The 13,877-nt window shown below is 29.8% G+C and overlaps 1 protein-coding gene across 1 annotated transcript; it reads right to left on the bottom strand.

Annotated features, from left to right (window-relative positions):
* Positions 1-981: 981 nt before the first annotated feature.
* LOC122851812 (gustatory receptor for sugar taste 64f-like) lies at positions 982-9,664 on the bottom strand. The gene is made up of 9 exons (XM_044151276.1): positions 9,639-9,664; positions 4,245-4,455; positions 4,038-4,173; positions 3,659-3,864; positions 2,456-2,544; positions 2,143-2,366; positions 1,913-2,075; positions 1,722-1,811; positions 982-1,654 (listed from the first exon to the last, which is right to left on the bottom strand). The coding sequence occupies exons 2-9, from the start codon at positions 4,429-4,431 to the stop codon at positions 1,598-1,600; spliced, it is 1,152 nt and encodes a 383-aa protein (XP_044007211.1). The 5' UTR covers positions 4,432-4,455; positions 9,639-9,664; the 3' UTR covers positions 982-1,597.
* Between the last annotated feature and the right edge of the window lie 4,213 nt (positions 9,665-13,877).

Raw genomic sequence — 13,877 nt, 5'->3', positions numbered from 1 at the left:
TTATTTTACCTCGCAGGGCTTCTCTGTTAGTGTCTCTCAATTATTTACACTGCAAAAATATTACAAATTATTTGAGAAGCCGTCATCCGACGGAACAATCAATTCAATTAAATATTGTTATAAACTAAATTAATTATTATTATTAATTGAATTGATTATTATTATTGATTCAATTGATTATTATTATTGATTCAATTGATTATTATTATTGATTTAATTGATTATTATTATTGATTTTATTAATTATTATTATTAGATGAATTGATTATTATCATTAGGTAAATTGATTATTAATGTCACATGCACCAAAATCTCGGTTTCAAAACATTCATGGCAAAAAATAGTGGCAATTTGAGGCAAGGGCAATTTTATGCCCTTGTTACACAATAGTATATTTCGTTACAAGTGCCCACTCAGAGAGTGTGCTCTCAACGAATTTGGAGGGGCAAGCACGAGCCTTGGCGAATCTAAAAAAAAAAAAATCTAATGTATAATAAATGATAAATATAAATTAAAAAAATTTCATTTACAACAAACTGTTGATTACTGTTTTATTAGTTTTTTATTGATCACACACACAATATTAACTAGAGCTCAAATATGAACAGTGCATTTCTCTATTTTGTATATCAAAATTTACAAAGAATAATAAAAACAAACGTAATTAAATAATTCTTATTTTTTTTTTTTAATGTAAAAAAACAGAATAAAAAAAACAAACAAAACAAGTTTTTTTTAACATTACTAAATTAAATTTTTATCAACTTTTTTGTTTTTTTTTTATGTAAAAAAAAGGATAAAAAAAAAAAAAAAAAAAAAAAGTTTTTTTTTAAATTATTAAATTAAATTTTTATCAGCTTTTTTTTTTTTTTTTTATGTAAAAAAAAGGATAAAAAAAAAAACAAACAAAAAAAATGTTTTTAACATTATTTAAATAATTTTCATATTATTTAACTCTTCAATATTTTTTAGGTTATGTAACCCATTAATAATTTTTAATATATGTTTTTTTAATTATTAAATAAAGTTTAATCATTAAACTTGAACAAAATTTGTCTTTGTCAAAATTTAAATTATTTTGCATGACAAACAACTTTATTATAAAGATTTGATTATTAATCTACTAAACGACGCAGGCAATAACTGTCAAGCACAGACAAGTTTGTACAAGTTTGGTTGTGTGACATGAAAAAAAAAAATTAAAAAAAAAAAATGAGACATGAAAAAAAATATAAAGCCCAAAACTAGTGTCGACATCTAGTGACTTGACTAATCATTATAAGTTACCCTAATAAGGGGGCGACGTTAATTCTGATCTCAGCAAAACACTTTATGCGTGCGTTGCAGTGCATTGTGATATTGTAAAACGACTTATGCCTCTGTGTAAAACCACTTGTGCCTGCGTCCAAGCCTAAAGCGTTTTACGTAAAACACTTTAGGCTTGTTTACCTTCTCAGTAGGAAAATGACGCAGTTTATCCACTGCGCACAGGCATGTAAAACGCGGTTTTACATGCATCAGTGATAAAAAAAATTTTTTCTGCGAAAAATGATTTACTCGCAAATACATATTTTACTCTAGAATATATATTCTTTTTCTAAATCGTTCGAAGCTGCATGTAAAGAATTCCATATGTGACGATTGTCCCAGTAATCTAAAATGAATTAGTAATAATAAATAAATAAAATATAATTTTAATAGGTATTTAAATATATACTCACAGTAAAGATAAATTTGCGAGTGATTGGAAAAAACTTCATTGCCGTAAATGAAACTTTGTCGATTGATAATTGCTGTTGCATCAAGATAACCTTCAATATAAATTATAACATTTCAAAGCGATCAAATAGAAAACATATTTTAACTGTGAATCGAGTATTATACAAGATAAGTATAAATGATATCAACTTACCTCAATTATAAAAACTGATAGACAACGGGTAAATATTGTTGAAGCATGACTACTTTCGACATTAATTTTAGCTACTGACAACACAAGTGCTATTGTTCGAATAATCATAAAAAACAGTGACAGAAAAAAATATATTGGAATTTTTGACTCAGTCATCACTGATCTAAAATTAACAACAATTCATCTGTAATAGTTGAAAAATTATACAGATATTAATACATCACTAATACCTTATTCCTTCTGATGTTTGTACGCAAATCAGATATACATTCATGCAACATGATAATAATATTAATGGTGAAACAATATTGTCTGCTTCTTTGACAAGTTCATTCATTATGGCATATGTTTTTTTTATTTTTCGCCAATTTATTCTTTCTGTTGAATTATTTGAAATTTTGAAACGAACAACTTCGTTAAGATGTTTGTATCTTTCTGCAAGGCCAATTGATACCTGAAAAATAAAAATTGAAAGTATCAATGATCGGAATAAATATTGTATGGTGAATAATATCCAATCATTATTCAGTCACTTCTTTGTACCAAAATAATCAAAAGATCACAAAAGTTCCAAGTAAAGGTCGCGAATGTACGTAACATCGAGTGAAGTATTCCCACGATAACCGCTGAATCTATTGTTGTCAACGAAAAAATTGAATTAATGAAGAGTTCAAAAATCATCAACCACCCCTGGTAGAAATTTGCCCTTAGTGCGGGCCAATTGCGAGGCATCACAAACTAGCAGCAGTAAAGGAAATAAGCGTGCAACATTCTCACTGCGAGCATATATGTTACGCGCATTTGACTCGCAGCTACAGTGCACTGCGAGTTTGTGTAATCCAAAAATCTGGGGTTGGGTTAGGTAAACTTTGAATAGTTAGATAATAATAATAATAATAATAATAATAATAATAATAATAATAATAATAATAATAATAATAATAATAATAATAATAATAATAATAATAATAATAATAATAATAATAATAATAATAATAATAATAATAATAATAATAATAATAATAATAATAATAATAATAATAATAATAATAATAATATCAATAATAAATTCAAAATAAATTTATCAATCTACACAGTGGAAAAAAAAATAAACAGGAATTAATGAAAATGATTAATAAAAAAAATATGAAAAGTTTACACGAATCATATTAAAAGTGAATAAAATTATATCAAAGCCACAAACAAATGTTTAAAAGGCAAAGCTTTATTTATATGATGATGTTCTTTATTTTCACTATTGGATAGCACTTCAAGAATCGAGATCACTGAAAGCTGATTATATATTGTTAATATTACCGAAGCCGTACCGTTTTCTCGTTTTTAAAAAATTTCGTATTATTGTTACTTCAGGATTTATAATTTATATGTCAATATGAATAACTAAACTAAATAACTAAAAATTTTTATTTTACTGAAGTGAACAACTTGTCACAAGTTATTGAATATTGTTTATAAAATCCAAGGTTAGATTTATTATGTCTAAACCTAAAAAATGCGTGCGCACGAACAAAACAATATATATATACAGCTTTACACATGAAGACTAAAGGACAGTAGAGTCAACTTGGGTCCTCTAATCTTCATGGCCTCGCGATTGCCTCGCAGGTAAATGGGTCCCCAAATCTCGCATATTCTGACTTGTTGCTATCTTGCTGCGATAGTTAATCTCGCAAAACGAAGGCGAATTTCTACCAGGGACGTGATTTAAAAATATATGTACTCAACTGTGTGATATCCCATCCAAGGATCCAAAAGTCGTTTTTAAGATATTTTCACCAATTAAACTAAAATATTTTTCAGCTGACGGTACGTGAGATAATGGGTGTTCATAGCTGTACATATGCTCGATCAAAGCACAGAAACACAAAATTAGTGAAATCATCCGTAGTTTAAACCGTAGCCGAAATTTTGTTTGATAAGAGCTGGAAAAACTGAACAAATGCAAATGATTTATGACATAAGTAGTTTTTAAGAATTAGTCTAAATAACAGTTGAACGTATTTAAATTATTCATGTAAAAAGTGAATAAGACTGAACCTTTTTCTGAGAAAAATTCATTAAAAAATTGAAAAATAATTAAATAATATTCCTGAAAATTATTTACTTGTCTAATTTTCCTTCAACACGTTGCCAATTCATTTGCAATTTAATCCATCTTGGTGATTTACAAAATATTATCAGGAGCACCAAAAAATTGTATCCAAAAAAAAGAGCATGAAACAACGTTTTAAAAAAATTTTCTGAAAGAACAAAAATAAAGCATTGACCACACTATTAAAAATAATCAGGATTTAAACTGAAAATGTTTTACCTTTTGTAGAACTGATTGTTTCATTAATATCTGCAGCAAAAAAAATACCCATGAGTGTAATGATCATCAAAGAATAGCCCGTAATGAATGATGGGATTTTAAAAACATATCCATCTGGTTTTGAATTTTGGATACCGTTTATTGGAAAATTCCCAAAAAATTGCGACACAGTAATAATTGGTTTCATGATATTCCAAAAACTCTCATCATTCTGTAATAGATAATTGAAACAATAGTATTGTACGAATTCATTCAACTCAAACAACGCATATGCACGGAGAAAAAAATCCAACAAAATGCACAAGTATCTTGGTACCAAATTTTATCTATCCTTTTTTTTGCTATTCTTTTCTACAATAATAATGCATCATTTGACAACGGTTGACAAGAAAAACGGTTAAACTACACAACAATTTCTCAAGACGTTATGCAATATGGCCAACACCCTAAAACTATCCATAGAAAATAATTAAAAAACGTGTTTTTGACTATTACTTGAAAGTTAGTCTTATAGCCTTATCACGTTGAGAAATCATTGATTCATAATCCTTCCATTGATTAAAATTCCTTGATATTTCCGTTATTATCATTTCAGTTTCATCGGTTGATTGAACTTTGTAGATAGGCACAGTTTAACGATTTGAATTTTTATTGGTCGTATGTCATTATTTGTATAAAATAAGTCGGTCTTTATAAATACTATACTAACAATATGACAATGCGGTATACATATAGATTTAGAATTGGAGAGAACCAAATTTCAATAAATATTTCAACAAATATTACTGTATACTTCGTTTGTGTCTAGCTAGCCTGTAGTCAGTGGATTTTGAATCAACCGAGAGGATTACTTATCTAAAGGTTTTTTTAGAGAAAGTATATCTAATTCAAAAAAAATTTTGCGAGCGGGTAAAAGTTATTGGGAAGACGCATAATATCGTGTGGAAATCGTATAGTGAAAAAACTATAAATTTGATAACTCTCGATAGGATCATCGGAGAAACTTCATTCTAAGCTTAAAAAAAGCGTCTTCTGAAATTCTAAAGCCGCGTTTAAGAATCATTTTTCTAGGCATAATTGCTTTTGACAAAAAAAATTAAAAAATGAAACAAGAAATTTTTCTCATTTTTTTTTCTCAAAAACTATTTCGCCCAGAGGAATAATAATATTGTCTCAATAACATAATCCTAGGAAGGTTATGTTAGGCCCATAGGAAGGGTCTCTTCAATAAGGTTCACCCACCTACAAAATCACTTTTTAATTAGTTATACTTTTTAGTGAAAAAAAAAAAAAAACTAAAAATCGAAAAAATCAGTTTTTTTTTTTTTCTCAAAAACTATAATTCTTAAAATAATAATTTTATAGAAAAATATATCGTATTCGAAAGACGCATTTTTTGAGCTATATACGAAAACTCGACGTCAATTCTATCAAGAGTTACCGAGGTGGCCATTTTTGAGCATCCCTTAAAATTGCCTTAAAACCGTCATTATTGCATCCATTCCTGCTGAAAAAATATTTTTATGAACCTATTCTTATGCAGCTGAATCTTTGGAAGAAGAAACATACTATGATTGATAGTCTAACTACGATAATTTTCACTCTATAATTATTCAAATGATTTAAAAAATCATCTAATTTTAAGTTTTCTTAAATTTTCTAAAAAAAAAATTATGGAGGAATAGTTTTCATCACGTGCGATAGTGTTCTCAGGGACGCATCTTTCGAGGTCTAAACAATTATTTTATGAGTTATAACATTTCTTTTTTTTCTGGTGATGATATCAAAATCGCGGCTGAGTCTTATGGCTCTTAGCCTCCGTAATGAACTTTTTCAGAAGAGGTTAGGAACACACTTACAATAAATATTCGTGTCATCGGGCGGGGAGACCTGCTGTACACTACAGTAATTTCTAGCGTAAAGTATACCATTAAGGAGGTTATACACAAATTACTCTTTTTTTAAAAAATATAATGAGAATGTTCTGAAATTTTGTATACAAGTAGATCTTTTCATTCTGAATACAACGGTATCATTATTTTCTTATGTTGATCGGTTAAATTTTTTGTAATTAATTATTGAAAATAATATTTAACATTGGCTCTTATGGAGATTTCAACCATTTTTTTCGGATAGAAAAAATGATGAAAAAGTCTCGAAAAAAATCACACATATACTAGAAACCGAGTTTTATTAATTGCGCGAAAAATTTTCATATGTTGATCGATCAATTAATGAGAAATTAATTATAAACTTTACAAAAATTAGATGTGGCAACGTATGGCATGTTCAAACACACACACATACCCGCAATCCCATATATTGTATACGAGGCGCAGGCGCTTTACACTTTATTATTTTACAGTGTAGCCAAGTTTCACTTGAGACTGTGACGTCAGAAGCTCCCCGCAACACCCGCAATGAATTTGTGTATAACCTCCTTAACTCAAGACTTCAAATATTCCGGATTTCCGGCAGACTACAGGAAAAAAATTAGATGAATTATAATAATAATCATTATAATAAGTGAGAATTAGTCGCTGAAATGACGTCGGCCATGATTTTAACGATACCACTACAGTAATATATGCTGCGGATTTCTCTCCATGTGCATACTTTTTATCAAGTTTCTCACAATATTTATATTTATTTCTAATATTTATATCTAACAATATTTATTAGAAATTTTTTTTCTCAGTGTACTTTTTTTAATTTCCCCTGTTGCTCAATGTCGATATCGTTAAATAAGAATAAACCAATTGGTAAAGATCCTTGCTCAATCGATGGCTGAATTTTATTATTCCGTAAATAATCCATATTTATTCATAGAATATTTTGAATATTTCTTTGATATAACTTTGACGACCTTTCCAAGTGTTAATAACTTTGTTTTCATGACTGAATGCAATTGAATACTGAAAAAAACTTCGTATTGAAGTACAAATATTAAAAGAAAAAAATATATTATTCAGTTTTGACATCATCAAACAAGACTAAAAAAAAAAATATGTTACCCGAGGCACTCATCATATTTGTCATTATCTAAGAGATTATCTGTACTGATTCTTACAATAAAAATTGCTCTCTACTTTATAGTTCATAATTAACATTATGCATGCAACAGAACACTAGTCATGTATCAACATGAGTCCCTAAGCTATAATTCATTCATAGAATCAATTTAATCAGCAGCATCATCACAGCAGAGTGTGATAGTTTATCGTCCCTTTGGTTTCTGTTTTTAATCTATTCATATAGGTTGTTTGCATGCATCGGAAGAATAAAAAAAATCCGATTAATATATTGACATCACTCGGACTTGAACTCAATATTTCTGGTGTGAAATTCCAGAGCCTTACCTACTTAACCAGGGCAGTGATTATAAAACGTAAGAATAATTTGTCTTCTCAAACATTCATTCGCCCGTGATCTAGTTTCATCTAAGTGCAGATCGAGTTTTATCAAACTAGATCTGGTCAGATCAAGTTTGATCTGTATCCAGATCTGATCTGATCAAATTTGATCTGATAAGATCAAATCCTATCTGAGCCAGATCAAATTAGATCAAGTTAGATCTGGCTCAGATTTGATCTGACAATTTTTCCCTGGGTATATTAATGGTGAAACAATATTGTCCGCTTCTTTGACAAGTTCATTTATTATGGCATATATTTTTTTGATTTTTCGCCAATTTATTCTTTCCATTAAATTTTTCGAAATTTTAAAACGAACAACATCGTTAAGATATTTGTATCTTCCTGCAAGACCAATCGATACCTGAAAAACAAAAATTCAAAGTATCAATGATCGGAATGAATATTGTATAGTGAATATTATACAATCATTATTTAGTCCCTTCTTTGTATCAAAATAATCAAAAGATTACAAAAGTTCCAAGTGAATGTAGCGAATGTAGGTAACATCGAGTGAAGTATTCCCACGATAATAGCTGAATCTATTTTTGTCAACGAAAAAATTAAATTAATGAAGAGTTCAAAAACCATCAACCATGTGATTTAAAAATATATGTTCTCAACTATTTAATATTCTATATAGGGGTCCAAAAGTCGTTTTCAAGATATTTTCACCAATTAAACAAAAACATTTTTCAGCTAACGGTACGTGAGATAATGGGTGTTCATAGCTGTACATATGCTCGATCAAAGCAGAGCAACACGAAATTAGTGCAGTCGTCCGTAGCCGAAATTTTGTTTTATACACTGAGAAAAAAAATTCTAAAACTAATACAAAAACTTCTTAATAATAGAACTTTTGTTCTTGCAAAAAAAGTTTTTGGATTATGGAAAAATTTTCTTATATTAAATAAAAAACTTCGTAATTCAAGAACAAAAAATTTCTTGAATTATGGAAATATTGTCTTGAATTATAACAAATACGTCTTGAATTATAAACAAAAATTCTTAAATAATAACAAAAATTTCTTGAATCTTGGCAAAATTTTCTAATTTTTAGAAGTAAGGTTCTTGGTTTATGGCCAAATAGGTCTTGGATTATAACAAAATATATGCGATTTTAGAAGTTTGAGAAGAAATACTATTCGAACTTTGTTGGTTGAATTTTTTTTTCTTTTTGTATCAGAAAATTTTGCCCGAGAAGTGACTTGAAAAGTAGTTACTGACACTAACAACGGTACCTAAATCTACCTATTCTAACTCCGACGTTCTACTGACTTAACCACGACGCGATTATATATACGACTACGATATTATTCTCCTTATGATACCAAATTTTTTTATTTAAAAATTAATGACTTGATCTAATAAAATTTATGTACTGAAATTATATTAATAAACACGAATGTGTTTAAATTATTACAAATAAAAATAATGAAAATAGAAAAATTAGTTTTATCATTTATTAAAATATTTATATTAAAGAAAATTTAGGAGACATTCATTTTAATCTTTTATTGTATGAATAATATTAATGCATATGATACACAATATGTTTTTTTTTTTTCAAATTTCATATACTCTTGTTTTAAATACTGAATCACGAATGAATTGTCAATTGAGGGTTTGGATGCAATAACACGTCAAGCGCTTGAAGACAAGAAAATGCTATGTTGCTGCGGGTAGAAAATAAGAAAAATTGAAAATAAAAAATAAAAAAAAAAATAAATACAGTCATCAGTAAAATTAAAAAATACATATTTTTTTTCCAAATAAATTTTTTTTCATGATAATCAGTTTTGGCGATAAAAAATAAAAACGAATTATTTTTTTATAAAGGTATATGTGCTTGATTAAAGCACAGAAAAACAAAATAAGTGAAATTGCCTGTATTTTAAACCGTAGTCGAAATTTGGTTTGATGAAAGCTGAAAAAGCTGAATATATTCAAAGATTTTATAAGAAAAAAACAGTTTAATTACCCGGGAAAAAATTCCAAGGCCGAGCCTTGGCTGATTCTCAAAAGGCTAATAATTGGCAACAATGCATGGGCTAAGCCTGGCTGACTCCTTAATGGCCGTTGCTTGGTTGCCAATCATTGGCCGATCTCTGGCTGATACATTAATGGCCATTACTAGGTTGCCGATCATCGGCCAAGTCTTGGTAGACTTTTAATGGTCGTTGCTTGTTTGCCAATCATTGGCCGATCTCTGGCTGATACATGAATGGCCATTGCTTGGTTGCCGATCATCGGCCAAGCTTCGGTAGGCTTTCAATGGACGTTTTTTGGTTGCCAATCACTGGCTGATCTCTGGCTGATGCATTAATGGCCATTGCTTGGTTGCCGATCATCGGCCAAGTCTTGGTAGGCTTTCAATGGCCGTTCTTTGGTTGCCAATCATTGGCTGATCTCTGGCTGATACATTAATGACCATTGCTTGGTTGTGTTGTGTTCTCCGACACGGGTTTAAAAATAGATTATACATTGTAATAAAATAAAAATTAAATTATCTTGAGATAAATATAAAACATGAATATATTCTTGATTTCATTACTCCTGGGCTTATGTACCCTTCAAATAAATAAATGGAAGAATGCATCTGAAAAAATAAAAACAAAAATAACGCTTTGTCTTTATCTACAATCAAAACTATTCAGAATTTGAACTGAACGTAAAAGTTTTACCTTTTGTAGAATGAATCGCTCCATTAAAAGTTGCAGCAATAGAAAGACCGATAAGTGAAATGATCATCACTGAATAACCCGTAATAAACGATGGAAATTTAAAAACATATTCTTCTGGTTTTGAATTGTAAATACCGCTCATTGGAAAATTTCCAAAAAATTGTGATACAGCAATAATTGGTTTTATTATATTCCGAAATCTCTCATTTTCCTGTAATAGATAATGACAATAGTAACTTTGTACGAATTGATTTAATTTGACAAGCGAATATGGACAGAGAGAAAAATCCAACAAATGCATGATCTTGCATGACTTATATTCTAATTGCTTAGTGAGTGAAAATTTGATTGTTAATTATCAAAATTCAGTTACACAGTTAAACTGAATTTTTTTAATATCTAACCGCCTTGTACACTGAGAAAAATATCATGCGACTTTTACACAAAAAATAATGTAGAATTTGGGACCGTAGTAACATATTGTAAGAATTAATTTTTTTTTTGTTTAATCAAGTATTTTACCTATTTTTGTGTAAAGTCTACCAGCTCATCTTGTAAAAATTGCATTTTTTCTGTAGAAATGTTATTTTAAAAACTCATATCATTTTTTTTAATGTTCATTTCTACACTGAGAGAAATATTAACTAAGAATTACAAACGTAAAAGAAAAAATTACAAAATAAATAGTAAAAACTGCGTTCCTCCGATTATTTGTAAGAATTATTCGTATATTGATAGATAATTTTTACAATAAAATTATGTAAAAAATCTGGCCATTGACTATATACACTACTAAGCCATAAAATTTACACAATTTTATTGTAATTTCTGTTTAAAAAAAAGACTAAATTCACGACACTCACAAGTAAATTTTAGCAGGCTGAGAATTTACCCACTACCGGTTTTAGAATTTACTAAATTTTATTACAAATTTTATTTAAAAGTTGGACATTTTTTGTGTTAAGTTGGGCAGTTTGTGCTAGATTCACGGAGAATAGAAATCAATTCCCGGCAACATTTTTTCTTTTCTGTTTACACGCTCAAAACTCGAAAACTAATTGTTAAATAGAAAAAAGTTATTCTTGATAAATTGTTTAGAAATAAATAACCAACAATAAACCTCGCTTAACCCCATACCTAGCTTCAACAGATAAGGCTGTAGAAATGCTTGAAATTACATGACAGTTCAATCATTTGTTCAATCGGTCGGCCATCTTTGTGTTATTTCGCCCCACAAACAGAATTTTTACAAAGCTATATAGTAAAAAATATTTAAGTCTATGCTAACTTTTATATGTGTACATGATAATTTTTATTATATATATAAGAATATTTATTAAATTGTGCAGTATTTTTCATTCAAACATATAATAATTTTTATTGTTTTCACTAAACATGTATGTTCTTTATTTAATTAACTCATAACTCATAATCCAAGAGATTAATCAAAAAAAGTAATTCTTCATAAATTGTTTAGAATTGAATTTTCAATAATAAACTTCACTCAACCCCATGTCTATCTGCAATGGATAACGATGTATAGAGGCTTGAAGTAACCTAGCAATTTTTTGACATTTTACACATTTTACATAATTTTATTGTAGAATTCCAACTCTCGCGGCCAGTCCCAGAATTAAAACAAAAATTACAAAGTACTATAGTAATTTCTATTCAACCATGATTTTAATTTTTAGTTAAAATTTCTCTCAGTGTACAAAAAAAAATGTAAATTTAACGTAGTGATTTAGTAAAACACGCATTATACACTCACCATGTTAAATTTACATTTTTTTTTTTGTAGAAATGAACATTTTTACAGTTTAATTTTATAAAGCGTGTTTTACTAACTCACTATGTTAAATTTACATTTTTTTATCTAAAACACATCATTTAAATATGGGATATTCCACGTCGATTTGACTCGTTTTAACTAAATACCTATGAAAATATTAACAAAATACCATTGCAAACTATAAAATACATCGTGTTTCAAAAAACTTTATTGAAAAATTAGTTTTTTTTTTTTTTAATATGAAAATACAAAATTACATGGTTTTTTGCAATTACTCTTAATAATTAATATTATAAGTATTTCAAATATAATTTAAAACATCAGAATTGGATAACAAAAAACGCTTATTAGAAAAACACCTTCAGTCGCTTATCTTTTGCATCCCAGGTAGGAGTTCTCGGGCTTGAACAACTGTGCCAGGCTTGTGTGAGGGTCGTGTATCGAGCCTGGGGAGCACAGGCTTGACACAAGCTTGTGCCCATTGTTTTCCCCGGCCTCACACGAGCCTCGTTAACACAGGCTTGACACAAGACTGTCCCCGTTGTCTTTAACCGGCCTCACACAGGCCTCAATAATTCAAGCCGGTGTCAAGCCTGTGTTTTTTGTTTTCCCCGGCCTCACACGAGCCTCGTTAACACAGGCTTGACACAAGACTGTCCCCGTTGTCTTTAACCGGCCTCACACAGGCCTCAATAATTCGAGCCGGTGTCAAGCCTGTGTTTTTTGTTTTCCTCGGCCTCACACGAGCCTCGTTAACACAGGCTTGACACAAGACTGTCCCCATTGTCTTAAACCGGCCTCACACAGGCCTCAATAATTCAAGCCGGTGTCAAGCCTGTGTTTTTTGTTTTCCCCGGCCTCACACGAGCCTCGTTAACACAGGCTTGACACAAGACTGTCCCCGTTGTTTTTAACCGGCCTCACGCAGGCCTCAATAATTCAAGCCAGTGTCAAGCCTGTTTTTTTTGTTTTCCCCGGCCTTACACGAGCCTTGTGTCAAGCCCGTTTTACCAAGCCTCACACGGGACTTGACTTGTGCATATATTCAATTAAAAAAAAAATAAATTAATTAGATCTATAAATTGTAAATAGACATTTTAAATAAAAATTATTAGGTTTTGACTATCGTGCCAGGCTTTTACAAGGACTGTGTATTGACTCTCGAATAAATTCATTCATATAAAAAATTTTGACTGACTCTTTCATGAATCCCCCGTGGTCGACTTGATAGAGCATTGGAGTTCCACGTGAGAGACCTAGGATCGATCCCCCGTTACGCCGTTTATTTTCGTTCATATAATCATCGTTAATTCAAATTGTATCGCGTAAAAAATAATAATGTCAAATTAATAAATTAATAATAATTGTTTATTTATATTTTATTATAATTTTTTTTGCAAGCCGGTGTCAAGCCTGGGAACACAAGCCTGTGTCAAGCCCGATACACTAGTCCGACACCAGCAAATACATCGTGAACATTCCAGACTTGACACAGGCTTGTGTCTCAGGCCCGACACAGGCCCGAGAGCCGGGTAATCAGGCTTGTCCCAGGCTTGTGCCCGTCGTCACTTCCTACCTGGGATATATACAATTTACCGTTTGGTAATTGACTCTTCGAGACGATTCCATCAGTATCTTTTAAGTATAAAATTTTATAACAATTTGAATTTTGCTGAAAGATTTCGTATGCTTGGAAGTGTCGGTCGTATAATGATTCTTCAATCAAGTTAGTGATAAAAAAAAC

Source organism: Aphidius gifuensis, linkage group LG3 (genome assembly GCF_014905175.1).
Source record: "Aphidius gifuensis isolate YNYX2018 linkage group LG3, ASM1490517v1, whole genome shotgun sequence".
NCBI lineage: Eukaryota > Metazoa > Arthropoda > Insecta > Hymenoptera > Braconidae > Aphidius > Aphidius gifuensis.
Note: the sequence above shows the minus strand (reverse complement) of the source record. Positions and strands in the feature narration are given on the sequence as shown.

What these genes read in the sequence shown, in the direction of transcription:
- LOC122851812 (XM_044151276.1), bottom strand. Translation starts at nt 4,431, where the DNA reads ATGAAACCAATTATTACTGTGTCGCAATTTTTTGGGAATTTTCCAATA. An exon ending in CTTGGATGGGATATCACACA is followed by an intron (nt 2,545 to 3,658) that starts GTTGAGTACATA and finishes TGACAACAATAG; the next exon opens with ATTCAGCGGTTATCGTGGGA. An exon ending in CAAACATCAGAAGGAATAAG is followed by an intron (nt 2,076 to 2,142) that starts GTATTAGTGATG and finishes TGTTAATTTTAG; the next exon opens with ATCAGTGATGACTGAGTCAA.